This window comes from Passer montanus, unplaced genomic scaffold (assembly GCF_014805655.1).
Source record: "Passer montanus isolate IOZ18808 unplaced genomic scaffold, ASM1480565v1 scaffold1, whole genome shotgun sequence".
Classification (NCBI taxonomy): Eukaryota; Metazoa; Chordata; class Aves; order Passeriformes; family Passeridae; genus Passer; species Passer montanus.
The window spans coordinates 2,321,636-2,335,876 of record NW_024356504.1 but is presented as its reverse complement, the minus strand read 5'-3'; the positions used below and the strand labels follow the sequence as shown (position 1 = coordinate 2,335,876).

Here is a 14,241-nt window from a genome sequence, read left to right as displayed (position 1 = left end):
GGGGCACAGGCTTTGGTGCCCGTGAGGCACAGGCTCTGGTGCCCCCTCCTGCTTCGTCCTTGTCACAGCCGGGCGCGCTCAGCGCCGCGCCTCGCTGACCTACTTTGTGCCGCCGTGCTGCGGGCAGCCGAGCAGCTGCGTGCCGCTGGGAGGGACAGCGGCGGGCCTTGGCCCTTAGAAATCCCCGCTTATTTCACAGGCAGGGTTTTCTGCACTGAAGACAGGCAGAGGCTTTCCTGCCCGCAGGAAGAGCGGCTCCAAGAAACGCTTGGGTTTTGATTTCTACCAGGCATTCGTTGGTGCATTTTATGCAACCATCTCTATGAGTCAGCACGCCTTTGTTTCCTCCATGTAAGGAGTCTGCTGGAAAGCCAACAGTGAGAGAAATCTGTGGACTTGAATATTTCTGAAGACTTTTTTTTCTCAAAGGAAAGACTTTGGTACTTCACATTACATAACCAATTTTCTTAAAATCTCACAACCAGTAATATTGTCAAAGAAATTAGGTTCAAGGAGGTAGAGAATTTCCAGATTCCACCTAGTTTTAAAGTACTGTTTGTGGCCCTGCTGGCAGAGTAGTATTATTATGTAAGAGCTATTTCTTACTTAGCTGGCTGCCCTAGAATACTGCATCCATCCTGTTTGCTAGCACTAACCCCTCTCAGGCAAGCAAATTGGCATTATGAGATTACAGATTGTTCTTAGGTTAAAGTCTGCTTTTTAAAGAAATCTGTTTCTGATGGACTGAAGAAGCTTTGCACAGACGGTCTGTGTGGGGCACTAGCTTTGAGAAAATCTCTTACAGCTATTGGCTCCTAAACTATACAGCAGCTTTGGAGAAATCCATCAACAGAGGTGAACTTTATTGGCTTCAGGTGACTGAGATTAAGTGCAGATAGGGAAATAAGAGACATTCTAAAACACGTGAGAATCCAGTGGGGTTATTAGGGCAAGTACCGTTGGCAGTGTGTGCAGCTGCAAGGTTGACTTTGGGTTTTGTAGGAAGAAGCTTGTGTAAGTATATTTGGTATTTTTAAAACAGCTTTTGTTGCTTTCTGTTTAAGTGCATTCTGTGCTGAATTTGAGCTGTTGAAAAAGAAAAGATGGGCCCTTTACTGCTGTGCATCCACAGTTTTCACAGTCTCAGTGGAGATTAACTTTAAAGGTCCTGTACAAGTCTAGCTTGTGTCTCGAAGAGCTGATGCATCCCCAACTGATGGAATAAGAAGGGAGTCAGGGAAGGTGGTGCTGCTGTTAGTGTGTATGCTGCTGAGCACATTCTGACCCCGTGTCTTTATGGCTATGTCTGTGGATAGGTAACTGCATTCTGACTCATCTGAGTGTTGGCTTTATTATGGGATTACTTGAAAAGACTGGGTTTGTGCCAGAGTCTGAGACTTTGGCCTTAGTACATTAAGGCTCTGTTTTTAAAAAAACCCCTTTAGAATTTATAAAAAGCAGTAATGTTCAGGGTAGAATATTTGTCATTTTCTGTTTTGTTAGTATTGTGTGTTGTTGTGGAGCTCTTGCATGGCTTATTTTGGTGCTTTGTGTGTGTTATTAAGCTCACAATGAGCTCTTACTGTGAGCTTGGCATAGCATGAACGTATTTGGCTTTTCTGACTGCTTGGCCTTGCCTAAAAAAGATCATCTTCATTCTGTAGCTCTGAATAGCATTTGTTTTGGTTCTCTTTATTTATTTTTCCCTCCCTTGTTAATTCTGAATTGTTTTAACAGTTGTGATTAATTCCCATGAGTCTGGATACTGATGGTTCCAGTGGCTGGTAAAAGTGCACCTCTTGGTGTAGCTGTGTTGGTAACTTGGCATTCGGTGACAAGCAGAAATGCAGGCACGGAGTGCAGCTGCTTTGGTGTGTGGTGTTATTGCAGGGGAACATGGCACAGAGCATTGAGCTGTTTGTGTTAATGAATGCCCCCTGCCCAGAGCTAATGAATGTGCTCTGCCCTTTCCCAAAGGTAGCTGGTAAAGTTGAAGCTCTGTTTAGTAACATGAGGATAATAATCTCCTATTTCAATTGAGCTAATTTCTGTTGATTCATTGATTTTACATTCATGTTATTTTATGGTTCTCATGTGTGCTGTTTTTCTCTCTTTGCTGGCCACTTAGAGCTAAGCATATGCTTGTGCTAGCAGCGATGAGCAGTTGAAGAGGGGATGTAGGACTCCGTGCTATAGTCCAAACAGCTTGCAGCCTAAATGTCATCTTTTAGGTAGAGGTTACTTCTTGTGCAGACCTCTGAATAGCCAGGCTGTAAAGCAGGGCACCTGTTCTGTTTTAATGATGTATCGTTGTAAATTTGTTCAGATGCAACTGCCTGGTGCAGATTTGCTTAACACATGCAGATCCTGTTGCTTGCATGGTTACAATGACTTAAAAAAATGCATCGTGTCTAAACAGAAAAGTGAGTTTTGTTATGGCACATTATCTTAGTAACAACCTCAGCAAGATATTAGAGGTAGGCGGAATGAAAGTGACTTTTGCTCCAAGCTCTGCTGTTGTGGAAAGGATCATGTGACTTTACAGAACTGTCAGGGCTGGAAGGGATCTCTGGAGAGCGTCGAGTCCAGCCCCTGCCACGGCAGGGTCACCTGCAGCAGGTGACACATGGCCAGGTGGGGTTTGAATGTCTCCAGAGACGGAGACTCCATGACTTCCCCGGGCAGCCTGTTCCAGTGCTCTGCCACCCTCAGTGTAAGCTCTTTCTCAAGCTGAGGTGGAGCTTACTGTCTTTTAGTTTATGGCCATTACTCTTCGTCCTGTCACTGAGCACCACTGAGCACCGTCCTCTTGGCAGCCGCCTCTGAGGTATTTCTGTGCATTCGTGAGATCCCCGCACGATCTCCTGCAGGCTGAACAGGCCCAGCTCCCGCAGCCTCTCCTCAGAGCAGAGGTGCTCCAGGCCCTTCATCACCATTGTGCCATCCGCTGCACTCCCCGCAGCTGCTCCGGTCGCCACGGTGCCCTTAACGCTCATCGCTTCTTCCAACGGCGCTTGCCGCTCTCCGCCGCGGGGCCGGTGCCGCAGCAGCCCCGCGCGAGGGCCGGGAGGGGCGGCAGGCGGAGCCCGGGAGGGAAGTGAGCTCAGGCGCACCGGAAATCCCGCCCGTGCCGCGGCCCTGTGTTTGCGCTGCGGGCAGAGAAAGGAGCGGAGCGCCTGCAGCGGCCCAGCCGAGCCTGCCGCACGACACGGGGCCGAGCCATGTCTGACCAGGTACGGGCAGCTGTCCCGGCCGCGGGGGGACGGCACGGCGGGCGCAGCGGCCCCGGGGGCGCGGGAGGAGCTGCCTGCCCGCCCCGCCCGCACTCTCCGCCGCCGCGGGGCAGCCCCGGCCCGGGGCGAGCGGAGTCGCGGTCGCCCGGAGGGCGCCGGGGGGGAACGTTCCCCCAGGGGAGTGTGTTTGTGTGTATAGATTCCGATCGCCGACCTCGGCCTGATTCGGGCCCCTCTCCCCGTGCGTTTTAATCCTTTTTTCCTCCTCCCTCGGGGTGTTTCGCGAGGAGCGCGGTCGCGCTCCAGGCAGGGATACTCGGGGGTCGGGGCGGCGTCCGCACGGAGCGGGATCGCAGCCGGGGCAGCCCCGGCCCTGGAAACCCGGGAATGTAGCGACGGCTGAGCTGCGTTGCACAACTGTTGTTTCCTTTCCTTTTCCATTTCCCGGGTGTGTGGTAGGATGGTTGTCTCCCGGAGCGGGCTTTGTGCGGGTTAGGCTAGGCTTGCCAGGTCCTCTGTTCGCCCTAGGAATGCGAAAGCCTGGTTTTCTCCCCCTCTTTTCTCAGCTGAGCGTTGCTTGCCTGTATTAAACACCCCGTCCTTTATCAAGGCTCTGTCCTGCCTTCGCTCTAAGTAATATTCTCGTTTCCTTCATTTCTGTCTTCTGAGCTGGGGACTTAAATAGTTGCTTGTACCGCAAGTTGCTGGGTTGCTCGGCCTGGCGTGTGTACAGTGCTTTGCTTACAACTATTGCTTTAGGCTAGGTGACCTGCTGCTGGAAAGTTAAAACAGCGTTCCGGTTTTAATTTGTATTCTGTTTTGCTTTATTTTTTCATATTATCGTCATAGGGCACTGTTTTCTATCTTTGATTTTTCCCTAAGTGATAACCATCGTGATAGTGTCAGTACCTACAAACGCTTCTTGTAGTGCTGTGAAAGTCAAGAATAGCACTGGTGCCAGCCAGGAAATGAAAAGTCCCCAGAGACAAGGCTCAGCTCAGTGCATACCGTGTCTGCTTTGGGAGTAGCCTCGGTGCAGTGCGAGCGGTGAAAAGAAGCCAGCGCTGTGTGCGCTGGTGGTCTTCCTCCCCGCCCCCGACTTGCCAGCACAATGCCGCTGACAATGGTGCTGCTGCCTCTCTGTGCCTGCGCCGGGGAGAGAGAGGGGCAGCTGCGAGCACAGCGATTGCTGCCTCCTAGGAGGACACGTTGCCCCCCGTAGCAAAATACGTGAAAGTGACTGCGTTTTAAAAAAAGCCAAACAAACGCACCAACAATTTCTGAACTAGATTTTATGGACAGATGTTCACGTGACCTGCTCTGTAGTTGTCTGCATCTGTGAACCAAGGCATGTTTTAACAAATAGCAGCTTTCATTAGTTAGGTAAATCCTTCCCCAGGCAACTTCTGCTAAAACACATGTGTATTCTGTCTTTGGGACTGTTTGAGGTATGTAAAATTCCATGTATGTGATAACCTGTTGTGGTTATGTGTTTTAAAGGTCTGTGAACAAGGAGCCTGCTGTTTATTTTTAATAGATAAGCAAAACACTGTTAGATGTTGTGTCATTAATTTCTGGGGGACTGTGCAACAACAGCTAAACAGATGCTTAAATAGAAGGATAATGTAAGGTTATGCAGCACTGTAAATCTCATTCCTCTGTTTATCAATCCTACAAGAATAACTGGATTACCGAAAATTATGAGTTGCTTAGAGTATCGTTCTTTTTGGCTCTGGAATTAAGAGGGGGATAATTTATCACCAGTAAAAGAAGAGTTACTTTATTTTCAGTGGGAAATTGACTGTTATGATAAGTAAAAAAAATGCTTGAAAGAAGGTCAGACTTAAAAAAAAAAAAAGCACATGGTTGCTTAGTGGGATCTAAGCAAAAATGAAACAAAACACAAATTGTTTTCCCCTCCAAGTGTTTTTGGTTGTTTTTGCATTATTTGAATATAAATGTTATCTTTTCATGTACTCCTAATGAAGAATGCTATAGTTTGTATTTGCTTTGTTAGGAAGTATGTTGTACATCTATTCCTCTAGTCATTTTGGTTTTGACGATTTTTCTTTATAATGCTGGGTGTAGAGTTTGTTTTTTTAAGGTTAGACATTGAAGTTTGAGCCCTTCTGAAAATTGGAGGAGGAAACTTGCAATATGTTGCCTCACGATGTTTGTTTTGTGTGTGTTTTGTTTTTGTTAGTTGCAATAGCAATACCAGTGTGTTTCATCCAAGAAACTTTGTGTGCTTTTCAGGGTCCTTATAGAAGTGTGAGACAGTGCTAGGAGCTTTATTTTGTGCTCTTTAGGAAAACTGCAACGAAACCTTTAAAACCTTAGGCGTCTAGTGACAAGATAGAAATAGGAGTGTTGTGGTATTTCTGTTCTCTTTGTATTGGTCTTTTTTATGTCCTGTTCCATGAGGTAGCCTAAAGCACCCATTCTTTTCACAGGGCAAGAAGTCTGGAGGCTTGCTTGCTAATTGCTGATCCAGGATTTTGTTAATGAATGCTAGTAGTTTTAACAACTTTGCAATCTCCTTCCTTTCTTCATTCCTAAGTGTTTTTGTGTTGCCTTAACCATTTGGCATTGAGTGGCAGTATAGTTCACTGACAAACTGCAGAGAGCATTTTCAGACTTGCTGGGTCTTGTATCCTGATGTAAAGTATTTTACTCCTATTTTAAGCTTTGATTATTGGCACTTCTATTATTTGATTTGATATTATTTCTCTTTTCCTGAAGCTACAACTTTCTTTCCTCTTATTTTGTGTGTGAGAGGTTGTGGGGCTTTAAACAAGCATCTTTATGGTTTGAAGACTTCAATTCCCTCTGCTTATTCTACTGTTTGGTGCTTTCCCTATTTGCTTTTAATACTAGAGCCCTCTTTCCTTGAGGGTAGAAATCAAATATGAATCATAGTTTTATCACTCATATTGGCCAGAGGCACTGTCATAGTAGCAATGATCATTAGAAGTACCTTGTACAGGATGATTTGGTTTGGAAGCCTGAGTAGGTAGATCTGTTAAATGTACAGAACTATATAACTACTACAGATACCTCTACTGCTGGCACAATGTGCTTAATTTGTAAAGTAAAGTAAATTTAGGCAATTTGTAAAGTAAATTCAGACAGTGACTGCCCTGAAATGTCATGTAAAGGGACAGAGTGTTCTTAGAAATTCTTTCAGTAATAGTGAAACAGGAGCAGGTTTTGATGCTACAGACCAGATCAGTAGGGATCTGAATCTTGCTCTAATTCCTAGAAGTTAGTAATGCTGCGTAAAGACATTAGAACAGCTGTGCAAGTTACCAGAACAAGTTGCATCTTCTTGTTTTTCTTTCTGGTCAGGATTGAATACCAGTGTGTTTCTATTCCTGCAACTAGTCCCAGAAGCTTAGAGTCCAAATGTGTTAGGGAAAGCTTTGGTGGGGAACACAGGTGATCTCACTGTGTTACCTGTGAAGAACTCCTTTCATGCTTCTGAAGTGGCTTGCTTGAAGGCCTGTATATGTCAGGCTTCTTGAAGGCATGGGTTGAGTTTTTGGATTTGAGCTTGAAGGGTGATGAATCAGTCCCTGCAGTATAGGTTGTGCCTGGATGGGTATTAAAAAAATAAAAGGTATTCAAACCAGGTGGAGTCTCTGGCTCATACTTCTTTCCATTGTAGCAGCTGAATTGATCTGGGTTGAGGCAGCGAGTCAAACTGATAGAAAAAACACTTCCTCTCTTTCTTTACTCCAGATTGAGACTGGTACAGATGGGAAGGGTGTTTGCTGACTTACCCTGTGCCCTTTCCTTTTAATGATCAAAGAAGTTGTGTGTGTTTTAACTTCTTTAGGGAGCAGGGGGGAAAAATTAAACAGGTTCTAATCTGGAGATAGAGACCTATTGGGATGGACTGGACTTAACAGAGAAGGATTTCAAGTCCAACCATACAAAGGATATTTCTGTACATTTAGCAAAAAGTCCCTTTTGGGATGGGAGCCTGTGATAGGCACCTGTACATACTTTGTTTATTTTATCTACAATGTTAAGAAGTAAAATATAAAAGGATGATTTCAAACATTATCAGCAGGGTACCTGTGGTTATGACTACTTGGGGAGCAATTCTTTGTTGAGCACATCTAGACCTGATGTCTGTGTAAAATCCCTTTGTCCTGCAGTGGAACATAGCTAAAGGCCTGATGCAGGATATGTAGTGACAGGCAAGGAATGGGGTTAATAGTACCTGATTTCTCACTTGTTTCATCTATCAACTGGTAACATGAAAACTCTGATGTCCTTAATTAATGTCTTAGAGTGTATAACACTTAAACCCTTTTGATGAGCTTTAGTGTTCAAGCTGTTGAATCAAACTTGTCTGTACAGTTAATTCTTACCCTGGAAAGATATCAAAACACTGTAGTGCTTGGAACTGCACCTTTTTAAACTTTGAAGTATTGTGGTCTTAAAACAAATGTGTTAGAAGGAAGCTCTTTTGTTGTCATAGAAAAGAAGCTAGCTGACCAGCCTTTTGAAAGTATGGGCTACCTTTGATGCAGTGGGTTGAAAATGTTTGCATGGGTCACTCTCTGTAAGTCAATAGGGTGTCACAAGTACTTTCTGTTTACTCTCCTCACAATGTTCCTTTTTTCTGTCAAATATCTGAGCCTCTGAGTACACTTCTTGTGGGTTTTTGCAGTTTGTTTATTGTCTAGGAGTTAGAGGTATAAAATCAAGCCTCTGATTTTTGTATGTCATCTATTTCCAAATGCTTCTTCTCTCATTTCTTATGTTCTTTGTGGTTTCTTTTCTCTCATTAATTAAGCTTCTCACAGGTAGACAGACAACCTTTCATATTACTATGTTGCTGTTATTTTTGTGCACACACACACACAAAGAAAGAAAGAAGACACCTTGAGTAGTCTGATTTCACACAGTAAAGAAGATGACAGCTGCTATATTGTCCAGTGGAAATAATGAAGTGTTGAACTGATCGGGTTTTTAATGTTTTTCTTGCAGGAAGCAAAGCCTTCAGCTGAGGACTTAGGAGATAAGAAAGAAGGGGAGTACATTAAACTCAAAGTCATTGGGCAGGTGAGTTGTTTACATAATTGCTTGTTGACATTTGATGGAGGTGTGACTTCTTGTACAGTAGAAATGATGAAGTGCAAGTTGATACTTTCAGTTCTTCAGTGTGATCCTCCCCTGCCATAAACTACTTCCAGTTGCCAGAAATGTGTATTAAAATACTTTGGTATGCTTTTTTTTGATGCATTGAGGGATTAATTAATCCAAGGGTATGAATGAAATAAGTGGTAAGCTTGATAAATTCAGGTCCTCAAAGTTTGTGTAGTACCCTAGGCATGAGGTCAGCTTCATTTTTCAGGGATAGGAAGAGGGTTGTTGGCTGTCTTGTTGGTAGATGTAGCAACCAGATGAATGGTGGATTAGAAGTCTGTATTCTGGCTGCATTGGAATGTGAATGTTGAGAATGTTGGAATCTTCTGTGCAAAGAACCTCTAGCTCAGATGACAGCTAGGATTGTTTGTTGGAATTGTATTGTTTGCTGCAGTTGGGTGGAGACAGATGACTTTCAAGTAGGACTAACAGAAACTGCCTTACCTCTTGCTGGCCTAATCAGCAGTTACGAGAACACATTGAGAAGCTGGAAGTGGCCCACATGCCTTTTGCACGGAACCTCTCTGTTTTATCTGTAGCCATTCTGACAGTTGCAGCTACTTGCATCTTCTGGCTAGTGGGAAAGACTACAGAATAATAAGACCTGAGATTTCTCCTTAGGTTAGTCTTGTGTTGCCAAGACTGCCTGTATCCTAACTTCTAGATAATTACTCTTAATTGAACAAGGTTTCGTATATATTTTGAAGTGCAAGCTTTAACTTGTCTCTTTAGAATCTTAGAACAGAAATCCCCTGCATATGTATGTTTGTATTTCATAAGTATATCATCTGGGTAAAGATGGTAGCACAGACTGAACCATGTATAGGTTTTAGTCATTTGAAATCCAAAACTCCATGTTGAGCCTAAGGCTATAAAATGCCATCTGTTTTTTTAAAAAAGAGCTTCCTGTGGAAGTACGTAGCAAATTTAGTGACTGATAAATTGTCCTGGAGGTTCATGTCATGATGCACCAAAGTGTGCATGGTGATAGTTAAATCCCATTCCATGTTTCATGTAAGTTTTGTGTCAGTTTTCTTCTTAATGAAATGTTTAGAAATAAAGTTAGCAGTTACTACAGGGAGAGTAATTTTTTTTCTTTTCTGTCCGTAGGACAGCAGTGAAATTCACTTCAAGGTGAAAATGACAACACACCTCAAGAAACTCAAAGAATCGTACTGTCAAAGACAGGTTTGTGAAACAATGACATTCTTTAAAAAGAAAATAAAACCCAAACCACTTTTCTCACTGTGCTTTCAAATAAAGACTTTTGAGGTATCTGATGGTACAAACATAATGGATCTCCTCATTTCTTTTGACAAGTAAAAGTACTCCTATGTAAGACAATTGTGAAGTTATACCCAAAGTTAAAGAAATCTGCAATAATAATTGTTGTGTATGTAGGTAAATAGTAACAATTGTTACAGAACAAAAACATATTTTCACTTCCAGATTCTGTGATGGATATTGTGGATTCACAGCTGCTATTTCCAGAAGCCCTGGCCTAGTTTGCCCTCAGCTTTGGGGATAGATGCCTTGTGTGGCCTTTTCTTGGATAAGTGTGTTTGAGTTCACTTCAGGAGATATAATCATAAGTAATAATACTTTGGGGGCTTTTTCCTAAGACTTTGAGACAAGGTGATCTTGTCATTGAAGTGTTCTTGTATGAAATGTGTTATTTTTTGCTGCCTTTCTGGAGTAGGAGGAAAGAAAAGATCAAACACCAGATACATTTGTAGCCAAATCCAAATGGCTAAAATTATGATTCATTTTAAAAAACCATCTTGGAAATCATGCAGCATTCTTACTGACTAATGAACATGCATGTGTAGAATTCTTTCTTAAAGAAAGAAATAATTGTTTGAATGAACACACCTGTTATCTCCTGAGCTGAATTCTGGAGGGTCTGTGATTTCCTTTGCAGCAGTCAATGCAGTTTTTGGTGTCAAGTAGCCTTTCTCTGGTAAGGGACTATGGACATTTCTTCCACATTGGCCAGAGGGATTGTTGAAACAGTGTGAAGATCTGTCCTTACCTGAGAAAATTTTCTGCCTCGTTATTTGCAAGCAGTATTTGAGAGCTAAGTGTTAAAATTGTGTCATATTCCACATGAGTTTGTTTTGCTCATAACTTGCAAGAGAAGGAAAGATGAGGTGTTTGCATTATCTATTGATGTGAAGTATGACATTCTGCCAGAACATGGGCACATTGTGCAACAGACATACTTTAGCTTAACTCTGTTTACCTTTGGGATGTTTGTTTCACTTTGTTTGAATGCTGTTCGTTTTTCTTCCCCTCAGCTCTGCTCTTTCTTGTTCCTAGTGCTGAGCATTTTCAGAACTGATAATGGTAAAGGTTGTGATTCCTTCCTGTAGCCATAGAAGATTGGGAAAGCAATAGGAGTTCATGGAGTAAACATCATGTTTCTCCTGTTGTCTTAGGATCCTTAAATAAGGCTGATGCGCTGTTCAGAAAAATACTTGTGTAACTATATCTTGGGAGAGAGGGCATAGTCAGTACTTGATTCATAAATAAAGACAAGTTAAAAAAGCTAAGGAAACTTCCAAGTTGTTTAGCTACAACTCCAGTGAGACTCTGGAACAAACATGCGTTTTGGCACTATCACACTTTTTGAGTCACTTCTTGGTAGTCTATGTGAATGCAACAGAATATCTGAGCTCCCTGTGTAACAGGAACTAACACTCTTTTATGACTTTCATGTGTTGTTTTTATTTAAAATGTTTTTTCCTGTAAACCCATATAAGATTCAGTAAGTTGGGTTTTATTCTTATATGTGTGTTTCTTTTTTTAGGGTGTTCCAATGAATTCACTCAGGTTTCTCTTCGAGGGTCAGAGAATTACTGATAATCATACCCCCAAGGAGGTGAGTTTCTTCCTAGAAATATAGTTGGACTATATTTCTTTAACTAGGATCTTTTAGTAATGCAGGCAGTTTGGAAGGAGCCTGCTTAGACCTCCATGTGTAACGCCTCAGAAAGGAGGGTGTAGTCACTGCTTGCTAGGAAGGGAAAAACATGAAGGGAATCTTCCCATTGTTGAGCTTGAACTTCAGTATGACTTTGGAATAAATATGTATTTAGTTCACATTTAGTAGATCAAAGTGTAAATAAACAGAAAACAGTTACTTCTGTCCAGTGACTTCCACCAATTGTTACGAAAAAGCAGGAAGAAACTCATAATAATGACCTTCTGGAAATATCAAACAAACTTGTTGACTGTGAAATTGAACAAGTTGCTCTCTGAGAGAACAGCTGTAAACAGGCTTTGAGTTGCAAGGTGTAGGTGTTAAGCTGCACTGTGAGCTAGTAGTGCACTATAGTAGATGTAATTCATGTGGCTCTCCAGCTGATGCATTCACTGTGATGTTGGTGATGTCCTTGTTCCCTCTAAACAAGGGGTTTAGAGAAAGGTAAAGCCAGCAACTTCCAGGCTGATGTGGGCTGTGCCACAAGTGGGTCTTTGCTGTAAGGCTTTTGCTTTGACTCAAATACCTAAGACAGAAGAAAAATTGTGAATGTTGTCTAGTGAGATGGAGACTGAAACTTCCTTCACCCTTTTGATGAATTATGACGGGACAGAGGAACAAAGCATTGTATAATTTGTCTAGGACCTGCTCTGATTTCATCACACCAGATATATACAATTATTAATAACAATTATTTGCTTTTTTTTCTCTGTTCTCACAGCTGGGGATGGAGGAGGAAGATGTGATTGAAGTTTATCAGGAACAGACGGGGGGTCACTCAACAGTTTAGATCCTTCTGATTTTCTTCCCCCTTAATCCTTTTTTATTTTTAAATAATAGTTCTTTTGTAATGTGGTGTTCAACACTGAAACTGGCACCCCATCTCTGGGAGTTTACTTTCAAGCGTCTGGTATTTTGAATTCTCGTGCTCATTATACACTATTGTTTCTGTTTTCATTGTGCTGAACTTCTGTGATCCAGCTGCAACCTTGCTCCCCTCTTCCCTTCTGCCCTCCCCTTTAGGAATACATGTACTCACATGCATTTGTATGTTCACTGGGTTCGTGCATTTCAGGCACGAATGCTGTAAGATCTGCCAGGTGGGCGAGTGTTCTTAATGACTTCCATATCTGCCCTGAAGTTTTGATGTGTGACTGTCTCACTCCTGGACTATAACTTTCAGTGCGAGATGAAGTTTTTCAGAGAACTAAACTGTGGAGAAGTTGTGTATCCATATAACTCAGAGCTATTTTGCTTAAATTATGCTGATGGCCCAATGAAGAAGATCGCCGAGTTGGAAATGGAAAAGCTAGAACTGTTGTCATCTGTTCCTTGCTCCAGAGATGGCTTTGCTGAAGACGTGAAATTGAAAACCCTAATGATTTTTAAATATTACCAGAAGAGCCCAGAAGCATTTTAACCTCATATAGCAATTAGTACGCGCAGGTATCCATGCAAGAATGTTCACAGCAGCCAACTGGTGTTACTTTGACACGCTTGTTTGTACCTTTTGGCCTGGGACGTGGGTTTTGAATGGACATTGTCTGTACCAGCTTCATTTAAAATAAACAAGAAAACCAATTTTATAAACAACTTGCATTTTCTTTTCAAATGATTGGAAATGAGCAAAACCATTAGAAGTTATAATTAGGGTATGCTTTTCCAGTGACTATAAGTTGAAGGCAGAAAAAAAAATTGTGCTCTGTAAATATACCTCATAAAATTTTTTTCTTTTCCTGCTTGCCCTAGTAAAATACTTGATCTGCTTGTTTTGCAGGTGACTCTTAGAGACTACTAGCCATTTCTTTTCTTGAAAGAGACTAATCACATACAGTTACATAAACCTTCACTTCATGCACAGAATTTAAACTGAAAATGCAACTTGGAAGTAAATAAAGATGGCTTTTAATGTCTACATTTCATATGATATGGTACCATTAAATAATCTATGATGGATGACATGGAGGTGTCATGACAGTTCATTGGGCATCATTATCAGGGTCTACATGTTCCAGCTACCTGCAGGTTCTAAATGGTCAGTTTGAGGACTTGTTACTTGATATGAAAGCTGAGGTGGGAGATAGTGGGCAGAGTAATGTGAAGAGAAGATTTCACGGCTCTCCCTGCATCACCTCTTTTGCAGGTGAGTAGGACTTGTTTTGTAAATCAAGTTCCATATAAATGCCAGCTTCAATTAAAGACACATGCTGGCATACTTGGAAAAAAGAGCAGGTTTTAAGTACTTTTTTAAAATTACATTTGCTGTAAAGCTAGAGTGCATTTTCTTTCATGCTTGTGGTTGTCCTGTTCCTGATTTAGTAATAATGTTGTATGCATAGTTGCACTAAGCAGTTTTTTAAAGATTAAAATTTTTGTTTACAAAATGTCAGAATATGGGGTTTTCTTAAAGTATTCTATGTAGCTCAGCTCTTAAGGAAAGAGGGATTGCTACGATGATGCAGAACGACACGGCTTCTCTGCATTTACCTCCTAATGCTTTTTTAAAATACTAAATACATTTGCTTTAGATTACCAGAAATAAAACAGCCTTGTGACTATTACCAGATAATCTTTTAAATTAAAATTGGTATAATGCTCTTTTTTGTAGGCAAGTCCCTATTATCTCTGTTCTGCAAACCTAGGAACTGAGGTGCAGCTACTGGGGTCACTGTGGAAGCTGAAAGCAGAGCTGAGAACTGAATCCACATCCCTGGGGTTTGATGCTAGTACTCTAGTGGCTGCCCTGACTATCTTTGCTTCTAGCTGTTCACTTTCCTCTTCCAAATCTGTTTTTATATGCTCATTTATATCAGCTTTCTAGCTGAAGCACTTGGTTCTCTTGAGACTGTGGAGGAGGGTTTTCTG

The 14,241-nt window shown here is 42.0% G+C and overlaps 1 protein-coding gene across 1 annotated transcript; it reads left to right on the top strand.

The window, feature by feature from the left end:
- Positions 1–3,086: 3,086 nt before the first annotated feature.
- On the top strand, positions 3,087–13,085 carry SUMO1 (small ubiquitin like modifier 1). The gene is made up of 5 exons (XM_039718913.1): positions 3,087–3,233; positions 8,235–8,309; positions 9,504–9,581; positions 11,203–11,274; positions 12,098–13,085. The coding sequence occupies exons 1-5, from the start codon at positions 3,222–3,224 to the stop codon at positions 12,164–12,166; spliced, it is 306 nt and encodes a 101-aa protein (XP_039574847.1). The 5' UTR covers positions 3,087–3,221; the 3' UTR covers positions 12,167–13,085.
- The last annotated feature ends 1,156 nt before the right edge of the window (positions 13,086–14,241 follow it).

What these genes read in the sequence shown, in the direction of transcription:
- SUMO1 (XM_039718913.1), top strand. An exon ending in AACTCAAAGTCATTGGGCAG is followed by an intron (nt 8,310 to 9,503) that starts GTGAGTTGTTTA and finishes TTCTGTCCGTAG; the next exon opens with GACAGCAGTGAAATTCACTT. An exon ending in ATAATCATACCCCCAAGGAG is followed by an intron (nt 11,275 to 12,097) that starts GTGAGTTTCTTC and finishes CTGTTCTCACAG; the next exon opens with CTGGGGATGGAGGAGGAAGA.